Source organism: Anomaloglossus baeobatrachus, chromosome 4, assembly GCF_048569485.1.
Source record: "Anomaloglossus baeobatrachus isolate aAnoBae1 chromosome 4, aAnoBae1.hap1, whole genome shotgun sequence".
Lineage (NCBI taxonomy): Eukaryota > Metazoa > Chordata > Amphibia > Anura > Aromobatidae > Anomaloglossus > Anomaloglossus baeobatrachus.
Genome location: NC_134356.1, coordinates 685222662 through 685237481, shown reverse-complemented (window position 1 = coordinate 685237481; position 14820 = coordinate 685222662). Strand labels below are relative to the sequence as shown.

At 50.5% G+C, this 14820-nt stretch overlaps 1 protein-coding gene across 1 annotated transcript in view; it reads right to left on the bottom strand.

Annotated features, from left to right (window-relative positions):
- LOC142302832 (phospholipid scramblase 3-like) overlaps positions 1 to 14049 on the bottom strand; it is a 33290-nt gene extending 19241 nt beyond the window's left edge. Inside the window, exon 1 of the mRNA XM_075343944.1 lies at positions 13954 to 14049. Within this exon, the coding sequence (XP_075200059.1) occupies positions 13954 to 13972 (19 nt within the window). The 5' untranslated portion in view covers positions 13973 to 14049. The remainder of the gene's footprint in view (positions 1 to 13953) is intronic.
- Between the last annotated feature and the right edge of the window lie 771 nt (positions 14050 to 14820).

Here is a 14820-nt window from a genome sequence, read left to right as displayed (position 1 = left end):
ACTACCATGCTCGGGTGCTCAGTACTGGTAACTAGTGATGAGCGGGCACTACCATGCTCGGGTGCTCTGTACTCGTAACTAGTGATGAGAGGGCACTACCATGCTCGGGTGCTCAGAACTGGTAACTAGTGATGAGAGGGCACTACCATGCTCGGGTGCTCGGTACTGGTAACTAGTGATGAGCGGGCACTACCATGCTCGGGTGCTCAGTACTGGTAACTAGTGATGAGAGGGCACTACCATGCTCTGGTGCTCAGTACTGGTAACTAGTGATGAGCGGGCACTACCATGCTCGGGGGCTCAGTACTGGTAACTACTGATGAGCGGGCGCTACCATGCTCGGGTGCTCTGTACTCGTAACTAGTGATGAGAGGGCACTACCATGCTCGGGTGCTCGGTACTCGTAACTAGTGATGAGCGGGCACTACCATGCTCGGGGGTCAGTACTGGTAACTACTGATGAGCGAGCACTACCATGCTCGGGTGCTCAGTACTGGTAACTAGTGATGAGCGGGCACTACCATGCTCGGGTGCTCAGTACTGGTAACTAGTGATGAGCGGGCACTACCATGCTCGGGTGCTCAGTACTGGTAACTAGTGATGAGTGAGCACTACCATGCTTGGGTGCTCAGTACTGGTAACTAGTGATGAGCGGGCACTACCATGCTCAGGTGCTCAGTACTGGTAACTAGTGATGAGCGGGCACTACCATGCTCGGGTGCTCAGTACTGGTAACTAGTGATGAGCGGGCACTACCATGCTCGGGTGCTCAGTACTGGTAACTAGTGATGAGAGGGCACTACCATGCTCGGGGGCTCAGTACTCGTAACTAGTGATGAGCGGGCACTACCATGCTCGGGTGCTCAGTACTGGTAACTAGTGATGAGAGGGCACTACCATGCTCGGGTGCTCGGTACTCGTAACTAGTGATGAGCGGGCACTACCATGCTCGGGTGCTCAGTACTGGTAACTAGTGATGAGAGGGCACTACCATGCTCTGGTGCTCAGTACTGGTAACTAGTGATGAGCGGGCACTACCATGCTCGGGGGCTCAGTACTGGTAACTACTGATGAGCGGGCGCTACCATGCTCGGGTGCTCTGTACTCGTAACTAGTGATGAGAGGGCACTACCATGCTCGGGTGCTCGGTACTCGTAACTAGTGATGAGCGGGCACTACCATGCTCGGGGGTCAGTACTGGTAACTACTGATGAGCGAGCACTACCATGCTCGGGTGCTCAGTACTGGTAACTAGTGATGAGCGGGCACTACCATGCTCGGGTGCTCAGTACTGGTAACTAGTGATGAGCGGGCACTACCATGCTCGGGTGCTCAGTACTGGTAACTAGTGATGAGTGAGCACTACCATGCTTGGGTGCTCAGTACTGGTAACTAGTGATGAGCGGGCACTACCATGCTCAGGTGCTCAGTACTGGTAACTAGTGATGAGCGGGCACTACCATGCTCGGGTGCTCAGTACTGGTAACTAGTGATGAGCGGGCACTACCATGCTCGGGTGCTCAGTACTGGTAACTAGTGATGAGAGGGCACTACCATGCTCGGGGGCTCAGTACTCGTAACTAGTGATGAGCGGGCACTACCATGCTCGGGTGCTCAGTACTGGTAACTAGTGATGAGAGGGCACTACCATGCTCGGGTGCTCGGTACTCGTAACTAGTGATGAGCGGGCACTACCATGCTCGGGGGTCAGTACTGGTAACTACTGATGAGCGAGCACTACCATGCTCGGGTGCTCAGTACTGGTAACTAGTGATGAGCGGGCACTACCATGCTCGGGTGCTCAGTACTGGTAACTAGTGATGAGCGGGCACTACCATGCTCGGGTGTTCAGTACTCGTAACTAGTGATGAGCGGGCACTACCATGCTCGGGTGTTCAGTACTGGTAACTACTGATGAGCGAGCACTACCATGCTCGGGTGCTCAGTACTGGTAACTAGTGATGAGCGGGCACTACCATGCTCAGGTGCTCAGTACTGGTAACTAGTGATGAGCGGGCACTACCATGCTCGGGTGCTCGGTACTGGTAACTAGTGATGAGCTGGCACTACCATGCTCGGGGGTCAGTACTGGTAACTACTGATGAGCGAGCACTACCATGCTCGGGTGCTCAGTACTGGTAACTAGTGATGAGCGGGCACTACCATGCTCGGGTGCTCAGTACTGGTAACTAGTGATGAGCGGGCACTACCATGCTCGGGTGTTCAGTACTCGTAACTAGTGATGAGAGGGCACTACCATGCTCAGGTGTTCAGTACTGGTAACTAGTGATGAGCGGGCACTACCATGCTCGGGTGCTCAGTACTGGTAACTAGTGATGAGCGGGCACTACCATGCTCGGGTGCTCTGTACTCGTAACTAGTGATGAGAGGGCACTACCATGCTCGGGTGCTCAGTACTGGTAACTAGTGATGAGCGGGCACTACCATGCTCGGGTGCTCAGTACTGGTAACTAGTGATGAGAGGGCACTACCATGCTCGGGTGCTCGGTACTCGTAACTAGTGATGAGCGGGCACTACCATGCTCAGGTGCTCAGTACTGGTAACTAGTGATGAGCGGGCACTACCATGCTCGGGTGTTCAGTACTCGTAACTAGTGATGAGAGGGCACTACCATGCTCAGGTGTTCAGTACTGGTAACTAGTGATGAGCGGGCACTACCATGCTCGGGTGCTCAGTACTGGTAACTAGTGATGAGCGGGCACTACCATGCTCGGGTGCTCTGTACTCGTAACTAGTGATGAGCGGGCACTACCATGCTCGGGTGCTCAGTACTGGTAACTAGTGATGAGTGGGCACTACCATGCTCGGGTGCTCAGTACTGGTAACTAGTGATGAGAGGGCACTACCATGCTCGGGTGCTCGGTACTCGTAACTAGTGATGAGCGGGCACTACCATGCTCGGGGGTCAGTACTGGTAACTACTGATGAGCGAGCACTACCATGCTCGGGTGCTCAGTACTGGTAACTAGTGATGAGCGGGCACTACCATGCTCGGGTGCTCAGTACTGGTAACTAGTGATGAGCGGGCACTACCATGCTCGGGTGTTCAGTACTCGTAACTAGTGATGAGCAGGCACTACCATGCTCGGGTGTTCAGTACTGGTAACTACTGATGAGCGAGCACTACCATGCTCGGGTGTTCAGTACTCGTAACTAGTGATGAGCAGGCACTACCATGCTCGGGTGTTCAGTACTCGTAACTAGTGATGAGCAGGCACTACCATGCTCGGGTGCTCAGTACTGGTAACTAGTGATGAGCGGGCACTACCATGCTCAGGTGCTCAGTACTGGTAACTAGTGATGAGCGGGCACTACCATGCTCAGGTGCTCAGTACTGGTAACTAGTGATGAGCTGGCACTACCATGCTCGGGTGCTCAGTACTGGTAACTAGTGATGAGCGGGCACTACCATGCTCGGGTGTTCAGTACTCGTAACTAGTGATGAGAGGGCACTACCATGCTCAGGTGTTCAGTACTGGTAACTAGTGATGAGCGGGCACTACCATGCTCGGGTGCTCAGTACTGGTAACTAGTGATGAGCGGGCACTACCATGCTCGGGTGCTCAGTACTGGTAACTAGTGATGAGAGGGCACTACCATGCTCGGGTGCTCGGTACTCGTAACTAGTGATGAGCGGGCACTACCATGCTCGGGGGTCAGTACTGGTAACTACTGATGAGCGAGCACTACCATGCTCGGGTGCTCAGTACTGGTAACTAGTGATGAGCGGGCACTACCATGCTCGGGTGCTCAGTACTGGTAACTAGTGATGAGCGGGCACTACCATGCTCGGGTGTTCAGTACTCGTAACTAGTGATGAGCAGGCACTACCATGCTCGGGTGTTCAGTACTGGTAACTACTGATGAGCGAGCACTACCATGCTCGGGTGTTCAGTACTCGTAACTAGTGATGAGCAGGCACTACCATGCTCGGGTGTTCAGTACTCGTAACTAGTGATGAGCAGGCACTACCATGCTCGGGTGCTCAGTACTGGTAACTAGTGATGAGCGGGCACTACCATGCTCAGGTGCTCAGTACTGGTAACTAGTGATGAGCGGGCACTACCATGCTCAGGTGCTCAGTACTGGTAACTAGTGATGAGCTGGCACTACCATGCTCGGGTGCTCAGTACTGGTAACTAGTGATGAGCGGGCACTACCATGCTCGGGTGTTCAGTACTCGTAACTAGTGATGAGCGGGCACTACCATGCTCGGGGGTCAGTACTGGTAACTAGTGATGAGCGGGCACTACCATGCTCGGGTGCTCAGTACTGGTAACTAGTGATGAGCGGGCACTACCATGCTCGGGTGCTCTGTACTCGTAACTAGTGATGAGAGGGCACTACCATGCTCGGGTGCTCGGTACTCATAACTAGTGATGAGAGGGCACTACCATGCTCTGGTGCTCAGTACTGGTAACTAGTGATGAGCGGGCACTACCATGCTCGGGTGTTCAGTACTCGTAACTAGTGATGAGAGGGCACTACCATGCTCGGGTGCTCAGTACTGGTAACTAGTGATGAGCGGGCACTACCATGCTCGGGTGCTCGGTACTCATAACTAGTGATGAGCGGGCACTACCATGCTCGGGTGTTCAGTACTCGTAACTAGTGATGAGAGGGCACTACCATGCTCAGGTGTTCAGTACTGGTAACTAGTGATGAGCGGGCACTACCATGCTCGGGTGCTCAGTACTGGTAACTAGTGATGAGCGGGCACTACCATGCTCGGGTGCTCTGTACTCGTAACTAGTGATGAGAGGGCACTACCATGCTCGGGTGCTCGGTACTCGTAACTAGTGATGAGCGGGCACTACCATGCTCGGGGGTCAGTACTGGTAACTACTGATGAGCGAGCACTACCATGCTCGGGTGCTCAGTACTGGTAACTAGTGATGAGCGGGCACTACCATGCTCGGGTGCTCAGTACTGGTAACTAGTGATGAGCGGGCACTACCATGCTTGGGTGTTCAGTACTCGTAACTAGTGATGAGAGGGCACTACCATGCTCAGGTGTTCAGTACTGGTAACTAGTGATGAGCGGGCACTACCATGCTCGGGTGCTCAGTACTGGTAACTAGTGATGAGCGGGCACTACCATGCTCGGGTGCTCTGTACTCGTAACTAGTGATGAGAGGGCACTACCATGCTCGGGTGCTCAGTACTGGTAACTAGTGATGAGCGGGCACTACCATGCTCGGGTGCTCAGTACTGGTAACTAGTGATGAGCGGGCACTACCATGCTCGGGTGCTCGGTACTCGTAACTAGTGATGAGCGGGCACTACCATGCTCAGGTGCTCAGTACTGGTAACTAGTGATGAGCGGGCACTACCATGCTCGGGTGTTCAGTACTCGTAACTAGTGATGAGAGAGCACTACCATGCTCAGGTGTTCAGTACTGGTAACTAGTGATGAGCGGGCACTACCATGCTCGGGTGCTCAGTACTGGTAACTAGTGATGAGCGGGCACTACCATGCTCGGGAGCTCAGTACTGGTAACTAGTGATGAGCGGGCACGACCATGCTCCGGTGCTCTGTACTGGTAACTAGTGATGAGAGGGCACTACCATGCTCGGGTGCTCGGTACTCGTAACTAGTGTTGAGCGGGCACTACCATGCTCAGGTGCTCAGTACTGGTAACTAGTGATGAGAGGGCACTACCATGCTCGGGTGCTCGGTACTCGTAACTAGTGTTGAGCGGGCACTACCATGCTCAGGTGCTCAGTACTGGTAACTAGTGATGAGCGGGCACTACCATGCTCGGGTGTTCAGTACTCGTAACTAGTGATGAGAGGGCACTACCATGCTCGGGTGCTCGGTACTCATAACTAGTGATGAGTGAGCACTACCATGCTCAGGTGCTCAGTACTGGTAACTAGTGATGAGCGGACACTACCATGCTCGGGTGCTCAGTACTGGTAACTAGTGATGAGTGGACACTACCATGCTCGGGTGCTCAGTACTGGTAACTAGTGATGAGCGGACACTACCATGCTCGGGTGCTCAGTACTGGTAACTAGTGATGAGTGGGCACTACCATGCTCAGGTGCTCAGTACTGGTAACTAGTGATGAGCGGACACTACCATGCTCGGGTGCTCAGTACTGGTAACTAGTGATGAGTGGACACTACCATGCTCGGGTGCTCAGTACTGGTAACTAGTGATGAGCGAGCACTACCATGCTCAGGTGTTCAGTACTGGTAACTAGTGATGAGCGGGCACTACCATGCTCAGGTGTTCAGTACTGGTAACTAGTGATGAGCGGGCACTACCATGCTCAGGTGTTCAGTACTGGTAACTAGTGATGAGCGGGCACTACCATGCTCGGGTGCTCAGTACTGGTAACTAGTGATGAGCGGGCACTACCATGCTCGGGTGCTCTGTACTCGTAACTAGTGATGAGCGGGCACTACCATGCTCGGGTGCTCAGTACTGGTAACTAGTGATGAGTGGGCACTACCATGCTCGGGTGCTCAGTACTGGTAACTAGTGATGAGAGGGCACTACCATGCTCGGGTGCTCGGTACTCGTAACTAGTGATGAGCGAGCACTACCATGCTCAGGTGTTCAGTACTGGTAACTAGTGATGAGCGGGCACTACCATGCTCAGGTGTTCAGTACTGGTAACTAGTGATGAGCGGGCACTACCATGCTCAGGTGTTCAGTACTGGTAACTAGTGATGAGCGGGCACTACCATGCTCGGGTGCTCAGTACTGGTAACTAGTGATGAGCGGGCACTACCATGCTCGGGTGCTCTGTACTCGTAACTAGTGATGAGCGGGCACTACCATGCTCGGGTGCTCAGTACTGGTAACTAGTGATGAGTGGGCACTACCATGCTCGGGTGCTCAGTACTGGTAACTAGTGATGAGAGGGCACTACCATGCTCGGGTGCTCGGTACTCGTAACTAGTGATGAGCGGGCACTACCATGCTCGGGGGTCAGTACTGGTAACTACTGATGAGCGAGCACTACCATGCTCGGGTGCTCAGTACTGGTAACTAGTGATGAGCGGGCACTACCATGCTCGGGTGCTCAGTACTGGTAACTAGTGATGAGCGGGCACTACCATGCTCGGGTGTTCAGTACTGGTAACTACTGATGAGCGAGCACTACCATGCTCGGGTGCTCAGTACTGGTAACTAGTGATGAGCGGGCACTACCATGCTCAGGTGCTCAGTACTGGTAACTAGTGATGAGCGGGCACTACCATGCTCAGGTGCTCAGTACTGGTAACTAGTGATGAGCGGGCACTACCATGCTCGGGTGCTCAGTACTGGTAACTAGTGATGAGCGGGCACTACCATGCTCAGGTGCTCAGTACTGGTAACTAGTGATGAGCGGGCACTACCATGCTCAGGTGCTCAGTACTGGTAACTAGTGATGAGCGGGCACTACCATGCTCGGGTGTTCAGTACTCGTAACTAGTGATGAGAGGGCACTACCATGCTCAGGTGTTCAGTACTGGTAACTAGTGATGAGCGGGCACTACCATGCTCGGGTGCTCAGTACTGGTAACTAGTGATGAGCGGGCACTACCATGCTCGGGTGCTCTGTACTCGTAACTAGTGATGAGAGGGCACTACCATGCTCGGGTGCTCAGTACTGGTAACTAGTGATGAGCGGGCACTACCATGCTCGGGTGCTCAGTACTGGTAACTAGTGATGAGCGGGCACTACCATGCTCGGGTGCTCGGTACTCGTAACTAGTGATGAGCGGGCACTACCATGCTCAGGTGCTCAGTACTGGTAACTAGTGATGAGCGGGCACTACCATGCTCGGGTGTTCAGTACTCGTAACTAGTGATGAGAGAGCACTACCATGCTCAGGTGTTCAGTACTGGTAACTAGTGATGAGCGGGCACTACCATGCTCGGGTGCTCAGTACTGGTAACTAGTGATGAGCGGGCACTACCATGCTCGGGTGCTCAGTACTGGTAACTAGTGATGAGCGGGCACTACCATGCTCGGGTGCTCAGTACTGGTAACTAGTGATGAGCGGGCACTACCATGCTCGGGTGGTCTGTACTGGTAACTAGTGATGAGAGGGCACTACCATGCTCGGGTGCTCGGTACTCGTAACTAGTGTTGAGCGGGCACTACCATGCTCAGGTGCTCAGTACTGGTAACTAGTGATGAGCGGGCACTACCATGCTCGGGTGTTCAGTAATCGTAACTAGTGATGAGAGGGCACTACCATGCTCGGGTGCTCGGTACTCATAACTAGTGATGAGTGAGCACTACCATGCTCAGGTGCTCAGTACTGGTAACTAGTGATGAGCGGACACTACCATGCTCGGGTGCTCAGTACTGGTAACTAGTGATGAGTGGGCACTACCATGCTCGCGTGCTCAGTACTGGTAACTAGTGATGAGCGGGCACTACCATGCTCAGGTGTTCAGTACTGGTAACTAGTGATGAGTGGACACTACCATGCTCAGGTGCTCAGTACTGGTAACTAGTGATGAGCGGGCACTACCATGCTCAGGTGTTCAGTACTGGTAACTAGTGATGAGTGGACACTACCATGCTCAGGTGCTCAGTACTGGTAACTAGTGATGAGTGGGCACTACCATGCTCAGGTGCTCAGTACTGGTAACTAGTGATGAGCGGGCACTACCATGCTCAGGTGTTCAGTACTGGTAACTAGTGATGAGTGGGCACTACCATGCTCGGGTGCTCAGTACTGGTAACTAGTGATGAGTGGACACTACCATGCTCGGGTGCTCAGTACTGGTAACTAGTGATGAGCGGGCACTACCATGCTCAGGTGCTCAGTACTGGTAACTAGTGATGAGCGGGCACTACCATGCTCGGGTGCTCAGTACTGGTAACTAATGATAAGCGGGCACTACCATGCTCGGGTTCTCAGTACTGGTAAGTAGTGATGAGCGGGCACTACCATGCTCGGGTGCTCAGTACTGGTAACTAGTGATGAGCGGGCACTACCATGCTCAGGTGCTCAGTACTGGTAACTAGTGATGAGCGGGCACTACCATGCTCGGGTGCTCAGTACTGGTAACTAGTGATGAGTGGGCACTACCATGCTCGGGTGCTCCGTACTGGTAACTAGTGATGAGTGGACACTACCATGCTCGGGTGCTCAGTACTGGTAACTAGTGATGAGCGGGCACTACCATGCTCAGGTGTTCAGTACTGGTAACTAGTGATGAGCGGGCACTACCATGCTCGGGTGCTCAGTACTGGTAACTAGTGATGAGCGGGCACTACCATGCTCGGGTGCTCAGTACTGGTAACTAGTGATGAGTGGGCACTACCATGCTCGGGTGCTCAGTACTGGTAACTAGTGATGAGAGGGCACTACCATGCTCGGGTGCTCGGTACTCGTAACTAGTGATGAGCGGGCACTACCATGCTCGGGGGTCAGTACTGGTAACTACTGATGAGCGAGCACTACCATGCTCGGGTGCTCAGTACTGGTAACTAGTGATGAGCGGGCACTACCATGCTCGGGTGCTCAGTACTGGTAACTAGTGATGAGCGGGCACTTCCATGCTCGGGTGTTCAGTACTGGTAACTACTGATGAGCGGGCACTACCATGCTCGGGTGCTCAGTACTGGTAACTAGTGATGAGCGGACACTACCATGCTCGGGTGCTCAGTACTGGTAACTAGTGATGAGCGGACACTACCATGCTCGGGTGCTCAGTACTGGTAACTAGTGATGAGCGGGCACTACCATGCTCAGGTGCTCAGTACTCGTAACTAGTGATGAGCGGGCACTACCATGCTCAGGTGCTCAGTACTGGTAACTAGTGATGAGCGGGCACTACCATGCTCAGGTGCTCAGTACTGGTAACTAGTGATGAGCGGGCACTACCATGCTCAGGTGCTCAGTACTGGTAACTAGTGATGAGCGGGCACTACCAGGCTTGGGTGCTCGGTACTGGTAACTAGTGATGAGCGGGCACTACCATGCTCGGGGGTCAGTACTGGTAACTACTGATGAGCGGGCACTACCATGCTCGGGGGTCAGTACTGGTAACTAGTGATGAGCGGGCACTACCATGCTCGGGTGCTCAGTACTGGTAACTAGTGATGAGCGGGCACTACCATGCTCAGGTGCTCAGTACTGGTAACTAGTGATGAGCGGGCACTACCATGCTCGGGTGCTCAGTACTGGTAACTCGTGATGAGCGGGCACTACCATGCTCGGGGGTCAGTACTGGTAACTAGTGATGAGCGGGCACTACCATGCTCGGGTGCTCAGTACTGGTAACTAGTGATGAGCGGGCACTACCATGCTCAGGTGCTCGGTACTGGTAACTAGTGATGAGCGGGCACTACCATGCTCGGGGGTCAGTACTGGTAACTACTGATGAGCGGGCACTACCATGCTCGGGGGTCAGTACTGGTAACTACTGATGAGCGGGCACTACCATGCTCGGGGGTCAGTACTGGTAACTAGTGATGAGAGGGCACTACCATGCTCGGGGGTCAGTACTGGTAACTAGTGATGAGCGGGCACTACCATGCTCGGGTGCTCAGTACTGGTAACTAGTGATGAGCGGGTACTACCATGCTCGGGTGCTCAGTACTGGTAACTAGTGATGAGCGGGCACTACCATGCTCGAATGACTCTGTAGGAGATGGTTGTGTTGCCCTCACCCCAATTCCTCCTGAGTTATGCTTTGTTATGTGTTTTATGCCACGCTTGTGTGCTATGTGCTGAGCGGCGATGCTGAGGGGGGATGCAGTTTCCCTGAATGTAGTGGGTCCTGAGCTGTGCCGCAGCCGCCGCCACCTGTTGCTGAGGCCTGATAGAGCCACTGTATGTGTAGTGTGTTGTCACTGTAGTCACTGTGTATATGGAGTTGTGACGTGTGACCTTTGATGTGCTATTGATGTGTAACCTGGAGGTGTCCTACAAGGGTTCGGAGCCTACAGCTCACCTCGGGACGGTCGTATAAGAGAGACAGATGTTCCATAGAGAGAGTTCTTCTGGACAGGCCTAAGGAAGTTGAGGGACTGGAAGCCGTCTGAGGCAGTGACAGGAAAGCAGGCAGCCATGGAGAGAAGGAAAGGGGGAAAGAAGAGGCATAGGCCCGGCAGCTGGAGGACTAGGTCACAGTCAGCGGGATAGGCCAGAGTATTGTGGGAAACAGCGGCTGCACAGCTGGATAAGTGTGGCCATGTCTGTCATGAAGGTAGAAGATGTAAGAAACCAATCTACTACATGTATGATGGCGACCGGCCGGGGGGGTGGATGCTGCCCTGAAGAGGAAAGTAAGTGCTGAACACCCCGCTTATAGCAGTCCCCAAGCACTGGCACTCTCTGGCATATCGTATCGTATCATATCATATCATATCTTATTGCATCGCATCACATTGTATTGTATTGCCTCATATCATATTGTATCTTATCACCTCGCCTTGTATCGCCTCGTATCATATTATATCATATAGTATCATATCATATTGTATCGCCTTGTATCATATTATATCATATAGTATCATATCATATTGTATTGCATCGTATCATCTTATATCATATAGTATCATATCATATTGTATCTTATCACCTCACCTTGTATCGCCTCGTATCATATTATATCATATAGTATCATATCATATTGTATCGCCTTGTATCATCTTATATCATATAGTATCATATCATATTGTATCGCATCGCATTGTATTGTATCACCTCATATCATATTGTATCTTATCACCTCGCCTTGTATCGCCTCGTATCATATTATATCATATAGTATCATATTGTATTGTGTCGCATCGTATCATATCATATTGCATCATATTGCATCGCTTCGTATCATATCGCCTCGTAATGTATTGTATCATAGTGTATCGCATTGAATTGCCTTAAATTGTATTGCCTCTTAATGTATCGTATCATATCATACAGTATCGTATTGTATCATAGCGTATCGCATTGTATCGCCTCATATTGTATTGCCTCTTAATGTATTGTATCATATCGCATTGTATCGTATTGTATCATGGCATATCGCATCGTATCGTATTGTATCATGGCATATCGCATTGTATCGTATTGTATCATGGCATATCGCATTGTATCGTATTCTATCATGGCATATCGCATTGTATTGTATTGTATCATGGCATATCGCATTGTATCGTATTGTATCATGGCATATCGCATCGTGTCGTATTGTATCATAGTGTATCGCATTGAATTGCCTTAAATTGTATTGCCTCTTAATGTATCGTATCATATCATACAGTATCATATCGTATCGTATCGTATTGTATCATAGCATATCGCATTGTATCGCCTCATATTGTATTGCCTCTTAATGTATCATAGCATATCGCATTGTATCGCCTCATATTGTATTGCCTCTTAATGTATCATATCATATCGCATTGTATCGTATTGTATCATGGCGTATCGCATTGTATCGCCTCGTATTGCCTCTTAATGTATCATATCGCATTGTATCGTATTGTATCATATCATATCGCATTGTATCGTATTGTATCATGGCATATCGCATTGTATCGTATTGTATCATGGCATATCGCATCATATTGCATCGTATTGTATCATGGCATATCGCATCGTATCGTATTGTATCATGGCATATCGCATCATATTGCATCGTATTGTATCATGGCATATCGCATCGTATCGTATTGTATCATGGCATATCGCATCATATTGCATCGTATTGTATCATGGCATATCGCATCGTATCGTATTGTATCATGGCATATCGCATTGTATCGTATTGTATCATGGCATATCGCATCGTATCGTATTGTATCATGGCATATCGCATCGTATCGTATTGTATCATGGCATATCGCATTGTATCGTATTGTATCATATCATATCGCATTGTATCGTATTGTATCATGGCATATCGCATTGTATCGTATTGTATCATGGCATATCGCATCATATTGCATCGTATTGTATCATGGCATATCGCATCGTATCGTATTGTATCATGGCATATCGCATCATATTGCATCGTATTGTATCATGGCATATCGCATCGTATCACATCATATTGTATTGCCTCAAATTATATCACATCGTATCATATCGTATCGTATTGAATACTCTTTGGACAATCGACTCAACACAACAATAGCAAAGTAAGGCAAACTCATCTCTGCTACATCCTTCGGCTCCATTTCCGCTGCAGATGATGTGTAGATTCCCCTCCCCCCTCTGATATCTCTCCGTACAGAATTTCACCAGAATTTCTATTCAGTCTGGTAAAGTGAAATTACAATCAACATCCTTGTAATATTGAGGGAAATGATCTGATATATTAACCCCACACATGTGAGAAAACAGATATAACTTCACTTCCTGTCACTCTTTGTCAGAATCGATTGTCTCCTTTGAATAATAACGATTGTTCTATTTTTCATGAATTAATAATACACTGGAAAATTAAATATAAATTGTAACATTTTATTAGAGAAATTATTTTTTTTGTTCCTGCTCTAAAATTCTCAATTCATGTGTAAAATGTTCTCATTACTGAGATAGGAGGTGACAGTTGGTGCCTATAAAGTTCTATGGAGAGATCCCAGTGGAATGTCTCCGCCTCTGACTCCTCCCTCCATGGAATGTTAAAAGCACCAACTGTCCTCTCCTATTTCTGTATTCATGCAAATCTGACTGCGCAGGAAATAAAATGTCAGTCCAGGAAGGTTAATCTGATAAGATATATTACAAAGTGTCTTATTAATTTATGAAATAACAATTAAAACAATGGAGACAACGCTAAACCTGTGTGCTGGAGAACACAGAGTTAACACTACTAATAACAAGGCATGGAACATATTTTTTGGACATTCTCCAGCCGTGGTTGTTACGCTGCTAGTTTTATCTGGACTGTTGCTGGAAATGATCCTCTTCGGGTAAGTAGCTAGTGACTCGGTAAGTGAAGGGATATAGCTCCTTACCTGCCGGATGTGGATCCATATGAAGGTGCTGCTCCGGGATCTGCTCCTATGTGAGAAGCCTCCGAGCTCACGCTGCTTCATGTGCTGCTCCGACCCCTCCCCGCACAGATCTGATAATTTCCTGCTCAGGGAGAATGTCTGATTATTGCGTAACCAGGACGTCTGACAATGGCCGGGGTCCTGGAGTTCGTAGGCTTTAGTAATGGGGCAGGATTCCTTACAGAACTGGTTAAACATGGTGCCTGCCTGCTGAGGGGTCAGTAATGGAGAATCTGCGGGAAAGAGCCAGGGCTAAAGCCCGCTTTACACGCTGCAATGTATTTTACAATGTGTCGGCGGGGTCACGTCGTAAGTGACGCACATCCGGCATTGTAAGGTACATCGCAGTGTGTGACAGGTACGTGCGATTGCGATTGAACGGTAAAACGTTCATCGCACGCACATCGTACCTTTCTCTAGAATTGAACGTCAGATTGTTCATCGTACCCGGGGTAGCACACATCGCTGTGCGTGACACCCCGGGAACGATGAACACAGCTTACCTGCGTCCCGCCGGCAATGCGGAAGGAAGGAGGTGGGCGGGATGTTTACGTCCCGCTCAGCTCCGCCCCTCCGCTTCTATTGGCCGGCTGCAGCGTGACGTCGATGTTACACCGAACATCCCTCCCACTCCAGGAAGTGGACGTTCGCCGCCCACATTGAGGTCGTATGGTAGGTAAGTATGTGTGACGGGGGTTAATCGTTTCTGCGGCAAGTTCAACAAATTGAACGTGCCACACATACGATGGGGGCATTGCAAATCGCATACGATACCGTATGCGAAATTGCAACGTGTAAAGCAGGCTTAAGGTGTGGTGTTAAAATCAT